This window comes from Oxyura jamaicensis, chromosome 11 (assembly GCF_011077185.1).
Source record: "Oxyura jamaicensis isolate SHBP4307 breed ruddy duck chromosome 11, BPBGC_Ojam_1.0, whole genome shotgun sequence".
In the NCBI taxonomy this organism is placed as follows: domain Eukaryota; kingdom Metazoa; phylum Chordata; class Aves; order Anseriformes; family Anatidae; genus Oxyura; species Oxyura jamaicensis.
In genome coordinates this window covers 1,371,123-1,382,193 of record NC_048903.1, presented here as the reverse complement: position 1 = coordinate 1,382,193, position 11,071 = coordinate 1,371,123, and the positions used below count along the sequence as shown (strand labels likewise).

The 11,071-nt window shown below is 58.1% G+C and overlaps 1 protein-coding gene across 13 annotated transcripts in view; it reads right to left on the bottom strand.

The window, feature by feature from the left end:
- Positions 1-6: 6 nt before the first annotated feature.
- Positions 7-11,071, bottom strand: part of HYDIN (HYDIN axonemal central pair apparatus protein) — a 127,215-nt gene continuing 116,150 nt past the window's right edge. For 11 of the 13 annotated variants that reach the window (XM_035336922.1, XM_035336930.1, XM_035336927.1 and 8 more), the window contains 17 exons: positions 10,768-10,980; positions 9,984-10,122; positions 9,484-9,649; positions 8,997-9,144; positions 8,197-8,404; positions 7,808-8,029; positions 7,423-7,592; positions 6,536-6,734; positions 6,235-6,393; positions 5,443-5,723; positions 4,899-5,118; positions 4,230-4,442; positions 2,880-3,043; positions 2,530-2,680; positions 1,829-2,059; positions 915-1,139; positions 7-566 (listed from right to left, as the gene is read on the bottom strand). In XM_035336922.1, coding sequence (XP_035192813.1) covers positions 78-566; positions 915-1,139; positions 1,829-2,059; positions 2,530-2,680; positions 2,880-3,043; positions 4,230-4,442; positions 4,899-5,118; positions 5,443-5,723; positions 6,235-6,393; positions 6,536-6,734; positions 7,423-7,592; positions 7,808-8,029; positions 8,197-8,404; positions 8,997-9,144; positions 9,484-9,649; positions 9,984-10,122; positions 10,768-10,980 — 3,598 coding nt within the window. In that variant the 3' untranslated portion in view covers positions 7-77. Of the gene's footprint in view, positions 567-914; positions 1,140-1,828; positions 2,060-2,529; positions 2,681-2,879; positions 3,044-4,229; positions 4,443-4,898; positions 5,119-5,442; positions 5,724-6,234; positions 6,394-6,535; positions 6,735-7,422; positions 7,593-7,807; positions 8,030-8,196; positions 8,405-8,525; positions 8,898-8,996; positions 9,145-9,483; positions 9,650-9,983; positions 10,123-10,767; positions 10,981-11,071 lie in introns of those variants that run through there. The other 2 variants (XM_035336929.1, XM_035336935.1) reach the window with 2 other exon arrangements.

Sequence of the window (11,071 nt, the reverse complement as noted above, 5' to 3'; positions counted from 1 at the left end):
TCCCCCCAATTTGCCGGGACCCCCCGTTAGCCGCGGTGCCCCCCCACAATCAGCTCCATCCCCGTGGAGGCCCCCGGTCACTTGTCCGTGGGGAGGCCCCGCAGGTAGTACACCCACGAGACCCCCGGCCCCACGCCGGCCGCCCGGGGGCAGGAGACCACCAGGCGGCTGGTGACGGGGGTCCTGCCGCCGCCCGGGCTGCCCTCGAAGGAGACGGCCATGAAGATGGTCTTCTTGGGGCGCAAGGTCCCGGTGGCCCGGACGGCGAAGGCCGGGTTCTCCACGCTGTAGGTGAAGGCCGTGGGCTGGAGGAAGACGTTCTTGAAGGGGATGGAGGCGCTGCTGCCGGCCTTGATGGGGAAGGGGCCCTGCGGCTTGGGTGGCAGGGCCAGGCCGAAGAGCGGGATGCTGTACTCGCCCCCCGGGGGACCTGAGAGCCGCAGGGTGGCCCGGGACTCGCCCAGCTGGCAGGGCTCGTAGGTCACCTCCACGCACACCTCCGAGCCCCCCGCGCAGGCTGGGGGCATGTTGATGGTTTTCTCCGTCTGGAAGTCGGGGCAGTCGGTCTGCGTGGGGGACAGAAGAGATGGAGAGGGGGTCACAAAAGCAGAGCTTGGGAGATGAGAACAGGAACAGCAGGAAACAAACAAACCAAGGTTCCCCCCTGCATCACGCTTTCCCTTTCCTGCCCCTGACCCCCCAGTTCCCTCACCATGCCCCTGCTGACCACCCATAAGGTCTGCCCAAACATGCCCCAAAGGGACAGCCCTAGAGCTAAGCCCCGGGGGACCAAAATCCCCGGCTCCAGCAGCGATGTGGGAGTCCAGGCACCGTGGGACAATAAAGGGCAGGAGGGGGGTCTGCAAGGAGACCAGCCGGGCTCCCTCCCTCCAGCCAGAGCGTGCCGGGCTCACCTGGAGGACGTAGTCTGCCTTCTGGCGGCTGTAGTTCATGACTTTGGCGGTGAGGGTCTGGTTAGAGCCCAGCGTGGTGCAGAAGTAGAGCGGCTTCTCCGGCTTGCTGGCAGTGGCTTTCAGGCTCAGCTCGTAGTGGCACGAGCCCAAGTCGCTGCTGTGGAGCGTCAGGCGCCCGCTGCTCTCGCCCACCTTCAGGGGCCGGTAATCGAAGACAAGGTCAGCCTGGGAGGGTCGAAGGCACCATGGGGTCAGGCAGAGGATGGGGGAAAGCAGCCCCGGGTGTGCTCAGGCCGTGCTGGGAGGCAGTGCAGGTGGCTCCCAAGGGGCACAACTAACAGCCAGCCCCTCACCGTGGCTCCTGCTTTAGCAGGCCTTAGCAGCCATGCCCTTGCTGTGCTCACACACCCGGTCCCCAGTGCAGCACACTGCCAACTTTGAGTTGGAGAGGACAGGCTGGCACATACAGTGACCTTCAGGGCTGCCCCAGCGGCTTTCTTGGGAAACCAGCCCACCTCCATACATCCACACTCGTGTTTCAGTGCTATTAGAGTGATATTCTTGTCTTTGCAGTGTTTCCAGCAGTTCTCAGGACAGCTACGTGGCCTGACCCATCCCATCCATCGAGCACAGTGCTCATGAGGACACAGGAGACCCCAGTGACCCTGCACGAGGGCTGGCCCTGAGGGGGCACAGGGCAGTCACGCTCACAGGATGACCTGAGGGACACCAGCTCCTGGTTTTGCACATCACAAGGGTTGCAAAGAGCATCAGTGCAGGGCATTTTCCACCGGAGACACTCTCACACGCTTCTTTCCCTTCATATTAGTGGTGGGAGTTGCCACCCTCAGAGAGCAGCCCCGTTTCACTCCCAGAAGGGCCGCGGGGAGCAGCTGGGTGGGCTGGGCACCTACCTCTGCCTGGGCAGGCACAGTGAAGTGTGGGGGGACGCTGACGTCGGGCACTTTGCAATCGACGTCGAACACCACTGGGACGGCCAGCGGGTTGTCCACCCTGACGGCAGAAGACACGCTCTGCCGCACAGCAGCGCTCACTTCGACGGTGCCGACGGGTCCCGGAGCCGTGGCCTTGAAAGTGATCATGTAAAACAAGTACTCCTCGGTCGCCTCGTTGAGGAAGGTCACCTGGATTGGAGAAAAAAAGGGAAATGCCGGTTGTTTTGCAGATAAACCCCCCCCAGCTGTGCTAGGCCGGCCTGCAGAGCCCTGCAGCTCAGCACCCTGCCTCCACAACAGCCACAGCAGCCACCTGGGAGGAGCTCAAGGCATTTCCACTTCGTGTTCTCCAACCGCTTCCCCCTCACCAAGGTCCTGACCCACCAGTGCTACGCAGCCCTCAAGGGGACCCGCACTGAGCGACAGTGCAAGGCGGAGGTGCCTGCTGTTCGGCAGCCACCCGGGACCTACAGCCCCACGTTTGGTGCATGGAGGTGTGAAAACAGGCGCAGGGCTTCTCAGGGAGCAAAGAGCCCCTCGAAGGACCCCAAAGAGCCCCTCGAAGGACCCCAAAGAGCCCCTCGAAGGACCCCAAAGAGCCCCTCGAAGGACCCCAAAGAGCCCCTCGAAGGACCCTGCAGCCTGGTGTCCGTGTTTACCATTGTGTTAAAGACGCCCTCCTTGTAGGAGAGGAAGGTGAGCTTGTAGTCCTTCTTGTCGGAGCCAGGCACGTCAATGTACTCCAGCCCACGCAGCATGGAACCGCTCTCCAGGTTCTCTGGTTTGAGTATGTCCGTCACCACGAGGAACCTGGGGGTGAGGAGGAGGTGAGGAAGGTCAGCGGGAAGGACTCCTGTAGGATATGGGGGGAATGCCACAGCCCCTCTCCTTCTCCCTGCACCAAGCAGAGGCACCCATGGCCACAAGTGGCCAAGGAGAAGCTTGCTGGAAGGAGCTCCCAGGCGCTGCAGGGACTGCTGATGGGATGAGGCTTCGGGGCACGACTCACCTCTGTGGTCTACTCAGCCAGTTGGAGACGGGGATGAGCTCAGTGTAGGAGGTCCTGCACGGTACCTCCCGGACAATGGTCCCTGAACACTTCGGGCCCTCAGCAGTCCCCTGCAGGAGGTAGTGCAAACCCGTCCCGTCTGGCAAGGGGAAGAAGATGGAGCCCTAGAAATGAAGAACGGGATGGGGTGAGCTCTCTTGCTTTCTGGCCAGAACAGCTATTGGCTCTCAAGCACCCCCAGACCATTGCAGGTCCCTGCGACTCGAGCAGCACTGAGTGATGCAGGCAGTGGAGCTGTGACCACAGCCCAGTGGCTGGTGCAGGTGGAGGTGGTGTCACTGTCCCCATGCAGGCTGGCACGAGCACAGGGCATTGCTAAGCTTGACTACCCCACTGACAGTGTTGGGACTAGCCCCAGAATTATTGCCAAGAGCCCATGCGCTAGCACGGCAAGGTCCCACCAACCAGAGTGGGCTCATGCACAGCACTCCTCTCGGGTGCCACCAAGTCACCACCACATGCCCTCTGTGGCATCTCCTCTGCCCCTAGGGCAGCCAAAATCTGCAGGACCCCTGCAGCAGGGCTTTAAATGTGAATATCAACCATTAAAGAGATACTGAGCACATGTAACCCTACAGGGAACAGATCTGCTTGGTGCCCTGGAGACTGAACCTGGAGATCTCTGGCCTCCATTCTTGCTCTGGCTCAAATTCTGCCTTGCTGTAAGGTCAGCTGGAGCAGGGCAGGGGGCTGACAGGCACCTCCAGCTCCCCAGAGCCACTCTCAGCTGAGCCCCTTGCTCTAAGGACTTGTCTCAGAAACAGTGCCCATGGAAATGGAGGGCAAAATCAGCCCCATCCATTCAGCCTTAGGAAAGGCTCCTTCCAAAGCCCCCACATTACTGAAGGTGATGTCAAGAGAGGCCCTGGGCAGGATCCCACCCGACAGACTGCTCTCAGACTGGCAGCACAGCTTTGCCCCCCTTGTTGCAAAAAGACCCCGAGCCACGGCAGGGCCAGCAGCACAGAGCTGCCCAGGGCTTGGGGAGCTCGTGCAGCCCACAGGGTTGAGCATGGAGGGCTCTGAGCCCCCCTGGGCTGCACGGGCAGGGACCAGGAGCTGAACAGAACAAATCTCATTTCCTGGGCCTTCAGATAACCTGGCTTTTCAGATTAGCTCTTCTGTGCCTGGCCTTTAGCCACCCAGAAACCCAGCTTCCAACTGAGGATCATAGGATAAGTTGATCATAACCCAGGTTTGGAGGAGAACATCTTGCCCAACCTCCTGCCCAAAGCAGGGTGAGCTCTGGGGGTCATGCTACAAGGGTCAGCATGCTGGCCCGTCACATACCTGGTGCTTCTTTTTGTCGGAGCTCATGGTTAGGGGGTTGTAGGTGATCTTGTAGGGCTTGTTTTGTTCGTTGGCCTCTAGGTGGAAAAATTCAGGCCCTTTCCAGTGTTCGCCCTCAATGACAGGCTTCACGGTGCAGGCCTCGTTGCTCGGGTTGGACAGGAGGACAGTCTGGCTGTGTGTCTCGCGCACGTCACATGCAAATGTCAGCGTCTGCAACGGAGGAGCACAGAGGGGGCCAGGTTGTACAGCAGGATCCTTTCACTGCCATGGGGCTGGCACCTGCTCACCCGCTGGCAAAGGGCTCAGAGGAAGAGGCAGAAGCTTGGAGCTGGGGTGGGAGCTGGGGGGCAGGCAGTCTGGGCTATCAGCCACAGCTGGAAGGGGGTCCTGTGCTGCCTGAGGGGCTGGGAGAGTTGTAAAGGACTCAGACTGGCTCTATACCAGGCTCTGGAGCACAGCAAGAAGCATTTTAGGAAAAGTTATATGCAAAATGTCCATTCAGACCACAGGCTTTGGGGTCAATCAAGCTACTTGTTCTCAGCAGATGGGAGAGGAACGACTCTTTTGCATGCTGAGTGGCGGGGCTGTGGCTTCCCAAGGAGGGGAGAAAGAAACAGGGAGCAGGTGAGGGGCCTCCAGTCCCTGTCCTGGCTCTGCTGCTGTTACCTCTTTGCTCACAGGGGTCTCCAGGCAGCACCCTGCCAGTGTAAGCCGGAGTGGCTCGCTGCCCTGGATGGAGCACTGCAGCCCCTCGTACTGGATAGCGAGGCTTGGCTTTGAGGGGTGGAAGCTGACGACAAAGGGGACGTCCATTCCTGGGGAGATGTACCCCTTCGTGGGGCTGATGGAGAAATCAGGCTTGAAGCTCTTGACGTCCCACTTAAACCTTGCCAAGGAAAGCACAAAGACAAAAGGAAGGATTAGCGACGGGGAGGCTGTGGATGCAATGTGCTGCTCCAAACCTCCTGCAAGCTTCTCTGCAGGATCTCAGGCATGGCAAGGTTTCAAGCTGAGCAGGACTGAGCTTGCACCCATCTATAAAATATTTGGGTGTATCCCTGCTAACTGCCAGGGCCTGGCTGCACAATCGCAGCTGCACGGCTCTCCAGTGTGACGAAAAAAGCAGAGGAGAACTGTCTGGGCAAGCTACAGCAGCACCCAACCCTCTCCCAAGCTCCCAGCGCTCAGATGGAGCAGGGGGTTGCGTTACTTGACTCCTATGTCGCCCGTGTTCTGCATGGTGATGCGCTGCGACGTGTGGCTCTGCTGCAGCACCGCCCCGAAGCTGAGGTGTTCCTGGTCCAAGCTGACGTGGATGCCCTGGCAGGAGCCCCGCACCATGAAGAGGGAGCGTGCCAGGCCCTTGCACTCCAGCATCACTTCCCCAGCGAACGGCTGGATGCGGCGCTTTGGGGAGAAGACCACCTCCACTCTGCAGGTGTCTCCCTTGGGCTTCAGATTCAGTTCGCCGGTGGGGTGCAAGCAGAGAACCTGTGCAAAGAAACGGGTGGAAACTGCTTCATCTGGCAACCGAGCTGTGGGTCCTTCATCACGAGAGTCAGAGCAGAGTCCTCCAGTCCCGCTTACATACATTCCTTTTCTGTCCCCAGCACTGCTGCCCCAACCCCAGCCCTTCCCCAGCATGCATCCTTGTGCACCAAAAGTGTTTTCCTGTGACACATCCTTCTGGCCATGGCAAGCAAGGGCTGCACCTTCCAGAGTCATTCTGTGTGAACCTCAAGAGAGCTGTAACTCTCGGTCATCAAAGACTGGTTTGCCTCCCTTACCTTCCCGTATCTGAAATACGCGGCCACATCCAAACACAGGTGTTTGAACCAAATTAGAGGAATTGTGTCTGCTTGTCACTGCTGGCTGCTAGGGGAGCTGGGACACCTCGCTCAGGTGAGGCATCGCAGGTATCTACTGGTCGAGCACCCTCGGGAGGCAGCCAACGCAGCACACAACTGCAATTAATGCTAGCTCCCACCTCGAGCAGCCTTACCCCGTGTTCTTGCAGCTCTGGCACAGAGGACTTGAAACTGAGCTTGAAAGTGAGTGGGGCGAGACTGTTGTTTGCTATGGTGACAGTCTTCTTCACCGTCTGCCCGATGGAGAGGGCGCCCAGCTTCACCACCTTTCCTTGTGGTTCCACAACATCAACCTGAGGCAAGGAGGAGGAAAGGTTTTCTACCCCCTCATGACAGAAAAGCAGAACAGGGAGAGGGAAGAGGGATGGGGAAGTGAGAGAGAGAGCCACGCTGGTGAGCTGTAACCCGAGCTTCTGGATTTGGATGTCATCTCACCTTCATTTCTGTGCCCCTTCCTTGGACCTCCACAGTCCGGTGGTAAAGGCCATTGATTTCAAAAGGGATGAGCTCCTGGTAAGATGCAACCTCCCTGGGATAGAAAGTGACGGGCACCTCCACGGCCCCTCCTGGGCGAAGGATGCACGCTGGGCAGCCCACCTCCAGGTACGCGGTGCCAGCAAACAGGCAGCTCAGGCTGGCGGAAAGCAGGAGGAGAAGCAGAGGTGTCACAAGGCTGCGTGTGCTCCACGGGAGACATCGGGGCTGCTCGGGGCTCTCCCGTCTCCTCTCACTGCATTCTCAGGCCAGGAGGGCCCAGCTGCTCCCTCCCGGGGTGTGTTATCCTGGCACGAGGACTCCTTGTGCTCAGCAGCGGGAAATGGGCTGACCTGGTCCCTCGTGTGACCGGCACCCCAAGGAGAGGTAAATAATGGCAAAGGCATCCCGGGGCAATGCTTAGTGAAGCCTCACAGCCAGCACAGCTGGGCACGAGGGAGCCTGCTGTGTCACACCAGGAGGGAGGAGCACGTTTGAACATAAAGATAACGTGACATTCTGGGGTAAAGCAGCTGAAAAGCTCAACAAACAGACGGGGGCTCCTGCTGCCAGGCAGGGTGTCACGCTCAGCGTGCAGGATGGGATGGGTCCACGGGCTGCACCCAGCTCCCTGCTGTTGTGGCTTCCCCGGGACACCTCAGCCAGGCATTTGGTCAGCCCCAGGAGCTCAGAGCAGAGCAGTGCTGCCTGCTCAGCCTGCCTGTGACACCAGACCCTGTCTCCTCATGCAGCCCAACCCCTGTTTGGCCAACAGCCCTGTTCGTCGCAAGGACGTGGAGCCAGGACACACTAAGCAAGGGCTGAAGGAGCACGTGGAGAAGGCCTACCTGACATCCTTGTCTGCTTTGTTCGTGATGACGAGGGTCTGCCGGGCAGGTGGCATCCCAGCCTGGTAGACAAAGCAGGCTCCAAAGTTGAGTCTGGTGGCAGAGAAGTGGACGGTGGGCACTACCACGGTGGCCAGGAGCACACAGGTATACGTGGGACCCTGGCTGATCTGGGGGGCAGAGAGACAGCGTGAGCCAGCTGCAGGGATGGGAACTGCAACCACAGACAACAGAGGAGGCTGAGGAAGGGCACGGGGGACAATAAGGAAAGCCAGGTGCCGAAGGACAGCAGAAGGTGGCCTGGGAGGGAAAGGTTTTTGGGAGTCATGGCTCCTGCTGGTGCATGGGGAAAGCAAAGGTCCCGTACCAAACACAGGTGCCTCACCTGCAGCGTCAGCTCCACATCCTTTAAGGAGCACATTTTCTGCGGGTGGAAAACCAGCTGGGTGTCCACTTTGCTCTCAGCCTGCACACTGCCCGTCTGAGGGGTGAGGGTGAGGAGCTGCACCCGGGCTGCAGGGCCGCTCAGCTCCCACGAGAAGCTGAAGCCGAATTTTCCATTATTTCGGATGCTGAAGACGCGCTTGGTGCTCTCGTTCAGCTGCACCTGCAGGGAGACAGTGGCGAGGATGCGTGGAGCACCAGCCGACAGCACGTGCTCCTTCCTCATGTGCTCCTGGGGCCTTCTGGGGCTGAGGACCACTGCGAAGGCTCAGCCTGGCTCTTTCAAGAGCGGCTTATACACCTAAACAAAGATAACCATGCCCTGCTCACCTCCTCAAAATCAATGACGTTGACCTCCTGCGTGCTGAGCTCGGTGCTGCGGCCGTCGCCGCCCTCACACCTGACGGACACGCTCATGCTGTAGCCGCTGGCCTTGATATTCAAGCAGAGGGGCTCCGTCTTCCTCTTGACATCACACTTGAGGTTGAAGACCACCTCTCCTTCCAGTGTTGGTGTGAAGAAGACTGTAATGGGAAGCCTGGGGAGAGAAGACCCTTTTTCTGCTCCGTCCACTATCTCTGACACCTTTTTTACTGCCTGGCCCATGGGAGAGCAGCTGTGCAACAGCAGTAACTGGTGCAGGGTGTTCTCTTATCACACACCCTGTGCCAAGTCACAACTCAGCATCTTTTAAGCCACAGCAAAGCTGTCCGGAGCTAAAGCTCTCTCCTGACACCAGGAACAGGCTGTGAGTGGGCACAGGGACATCCTTGGTGGGTCAGCAGGTGTGCTGGTGGCTTATGGCACTGCTTGCACAGCCCCTGGCTCAGGATCACATGGGTGAAGCCCCAGAACATGCTTTTGTCATCAAAAACAAAAGATCCAAGCTCACACTTCTCTAGGAAGGGGGCCTGGAAGTCCAGCGAAACCCAGACAGCCATCAGACAGAGAAACGTGCTGACCCGTGGTGTCCCCAGGGGGAAGGACTGAAACAACCTGGACGTGTGCTATTGCTGCAACTCATCAGGTGACTACAGAGGGGAGAAAGCCTCAAAAGCAATGTAAGCATGCAACGTTTGGCAGGTGGGAGAGGGAACCTGGCCAGGTAGCCCGTGATGCTGCCTCGTTACCTTGAAAGGGGAGCGATGGAGCCTTCCACAGGCTCTATATTCACGGAGGTGTTGCATCCCTCTGAGAAGAGAGAGCTTTCTCTGAAGGCAAAGCTGAAGGCTTCCTTCTCGCTGTTGATCATATAGATGGTCTGGTGTACCTTATGCCCTGGGGAAGGGATGGAGCAGCTGCTGCAAACCTTTTGGCAGCTGGGCCACTGCTGCATGCTCTGCTCCTGGCCAGGGGAACCATGGGCTTCTGACCCCCTGGGATCCCCATCATCACCCCCAAATCCTCTCTTAGAAGCCCCAGTCAGGCACTATGCCCCAAACACCCACGTCTTCCTCCCTTCTCCTTCCTCTCCCTCATACACTCGGGTCCAGGAGCCGGCTCATCTGCTCACCCCAGTGCCTGATCCCATTTCCAGCTTCCTTTTCAGAGCTTGCTGGAGCAGGAGGACTGGGGCAGCACACATCTGAGTGTATAAGGTACAACCACGGTGCTCACCGACTAACAGCAAGTGGAAGTTCAGGTGGGACCTGTCCAGAGTCACCAGCGGGTCAGTGGTGTTGCCCACCAGCAGGAACGGGACTGAAACGCTCTGCTCGGGGATCGTAAAGACCCAGAATGACTCTGTGATGTCCAGATGCCGGGGGATGAATTCAAACTTGATCTGGGGAGAAAGAAGGAAAGTTGCTGCCCTTGGCAGGGGTAAGGGAAGAAAGTGCATGCTGCACCATAGAGAAACCCCAGAGAGCTCCACCTTACGCACTGCCAACTCAGAAAGAGGTCACTGTGCCACTTACAGCCCAAAGGCATGGCAGGGGGGGTACAGTGTGACAACGGGTTCATCTGCCAGCTTATTTGTGCTGTATTCAAAGGTTTTCTCATGGTCGTGGCTAAAGCAAGCTTGCAGTGAGGTGGGACATCCTGAGAGTGCAGACACAGCTGGTGCCAAGCTGGCGTGCAGGTGTGCTGGATCCACCTTCTTCTCTTTCTGCACCCACCTCTGCTTTCTTCCCTGGCTGGATCTGCCCTCTCTCTGTGAGGCAGAAGAAAGCTGTCTGTCCTGGTGGAGCTGCAGGGTCTTGGCAAGTCCACTGGAAGGAGTACACGGAACTGGTTGGGTTCATAACCATGAAGGTCCTGGGCACACAAAGTGAAAAAGACTTTGAAGGTGGCATTGGGAGGTCAGTAATTCCATCCTGCAGCAGATGTCAGGCACTGCCAGTCCTGGATGACATCCAGTTGTTGTGTACAGGCAGACAATGCCGGCAAGACGAATGTTACACCAGCTTTTTGGGAGCCCTGTTTGTCTCCCAGGCAACAACAGCCATTGAGAATGAAATTAGCAAGGACACAGCCAAACTTTTGCACATTAACAAGGTAAAATCAAGGTCAGCAAGACTCCTTTGGAAGGTGATATTGTCTGTAGTAGTTGCAGCCTTTGCTGACCCTGTTGACCGGTGCCTCAAAGGAGCACAAATGTCCCGAGGATGCTCTTCAAAGGGACAAAGGTTGAATGGCCATGTAACACAAGCTATGTGTGGTCCTCCCAGACCAACCCACACCAAGTAGACACTACCACCTGTGCTTATTGAAGGAAAGGACAAAGAGAACAAAAAATTGACCACTTGGTCTTGGCCACTGACCAGCTTGTTCCAGCCACATGTCAGCAGGTCACAGACATGGTACAGATGTGCCATGGGCTTGGAACGGGAGCTGGAGAGGTCTTTGGTTGAGGGGGGTGACCAGGAGACCATCAACAGGGGAAGCCATGCCCACACCTACCTGCTGTTCCTGCTACACACACCGATCGCTGCAAACTCGACCACCCTTGTGTGGAGACCCAGCGCTGTCCCCTCCGGGTCCTGCAGCTCGGGGCCGCGCCTTTTTGCAGTGATGTAGTCGGAGTCCTCCAGCTCAAAGTGGCAATGTGCCATCTGGCTTCTCCCCTTCACAACCACTTCTGGGCCCTTCTGATTCGGCTTCAGGTTGGGAATACTAGGAAGAAAGGGACTGGTATTATAGTTTCTGTACAGCTGGCTGCTTGTGCTGCATCCTCTCTCAGTGCAAGCACTATCAAACAGAACTG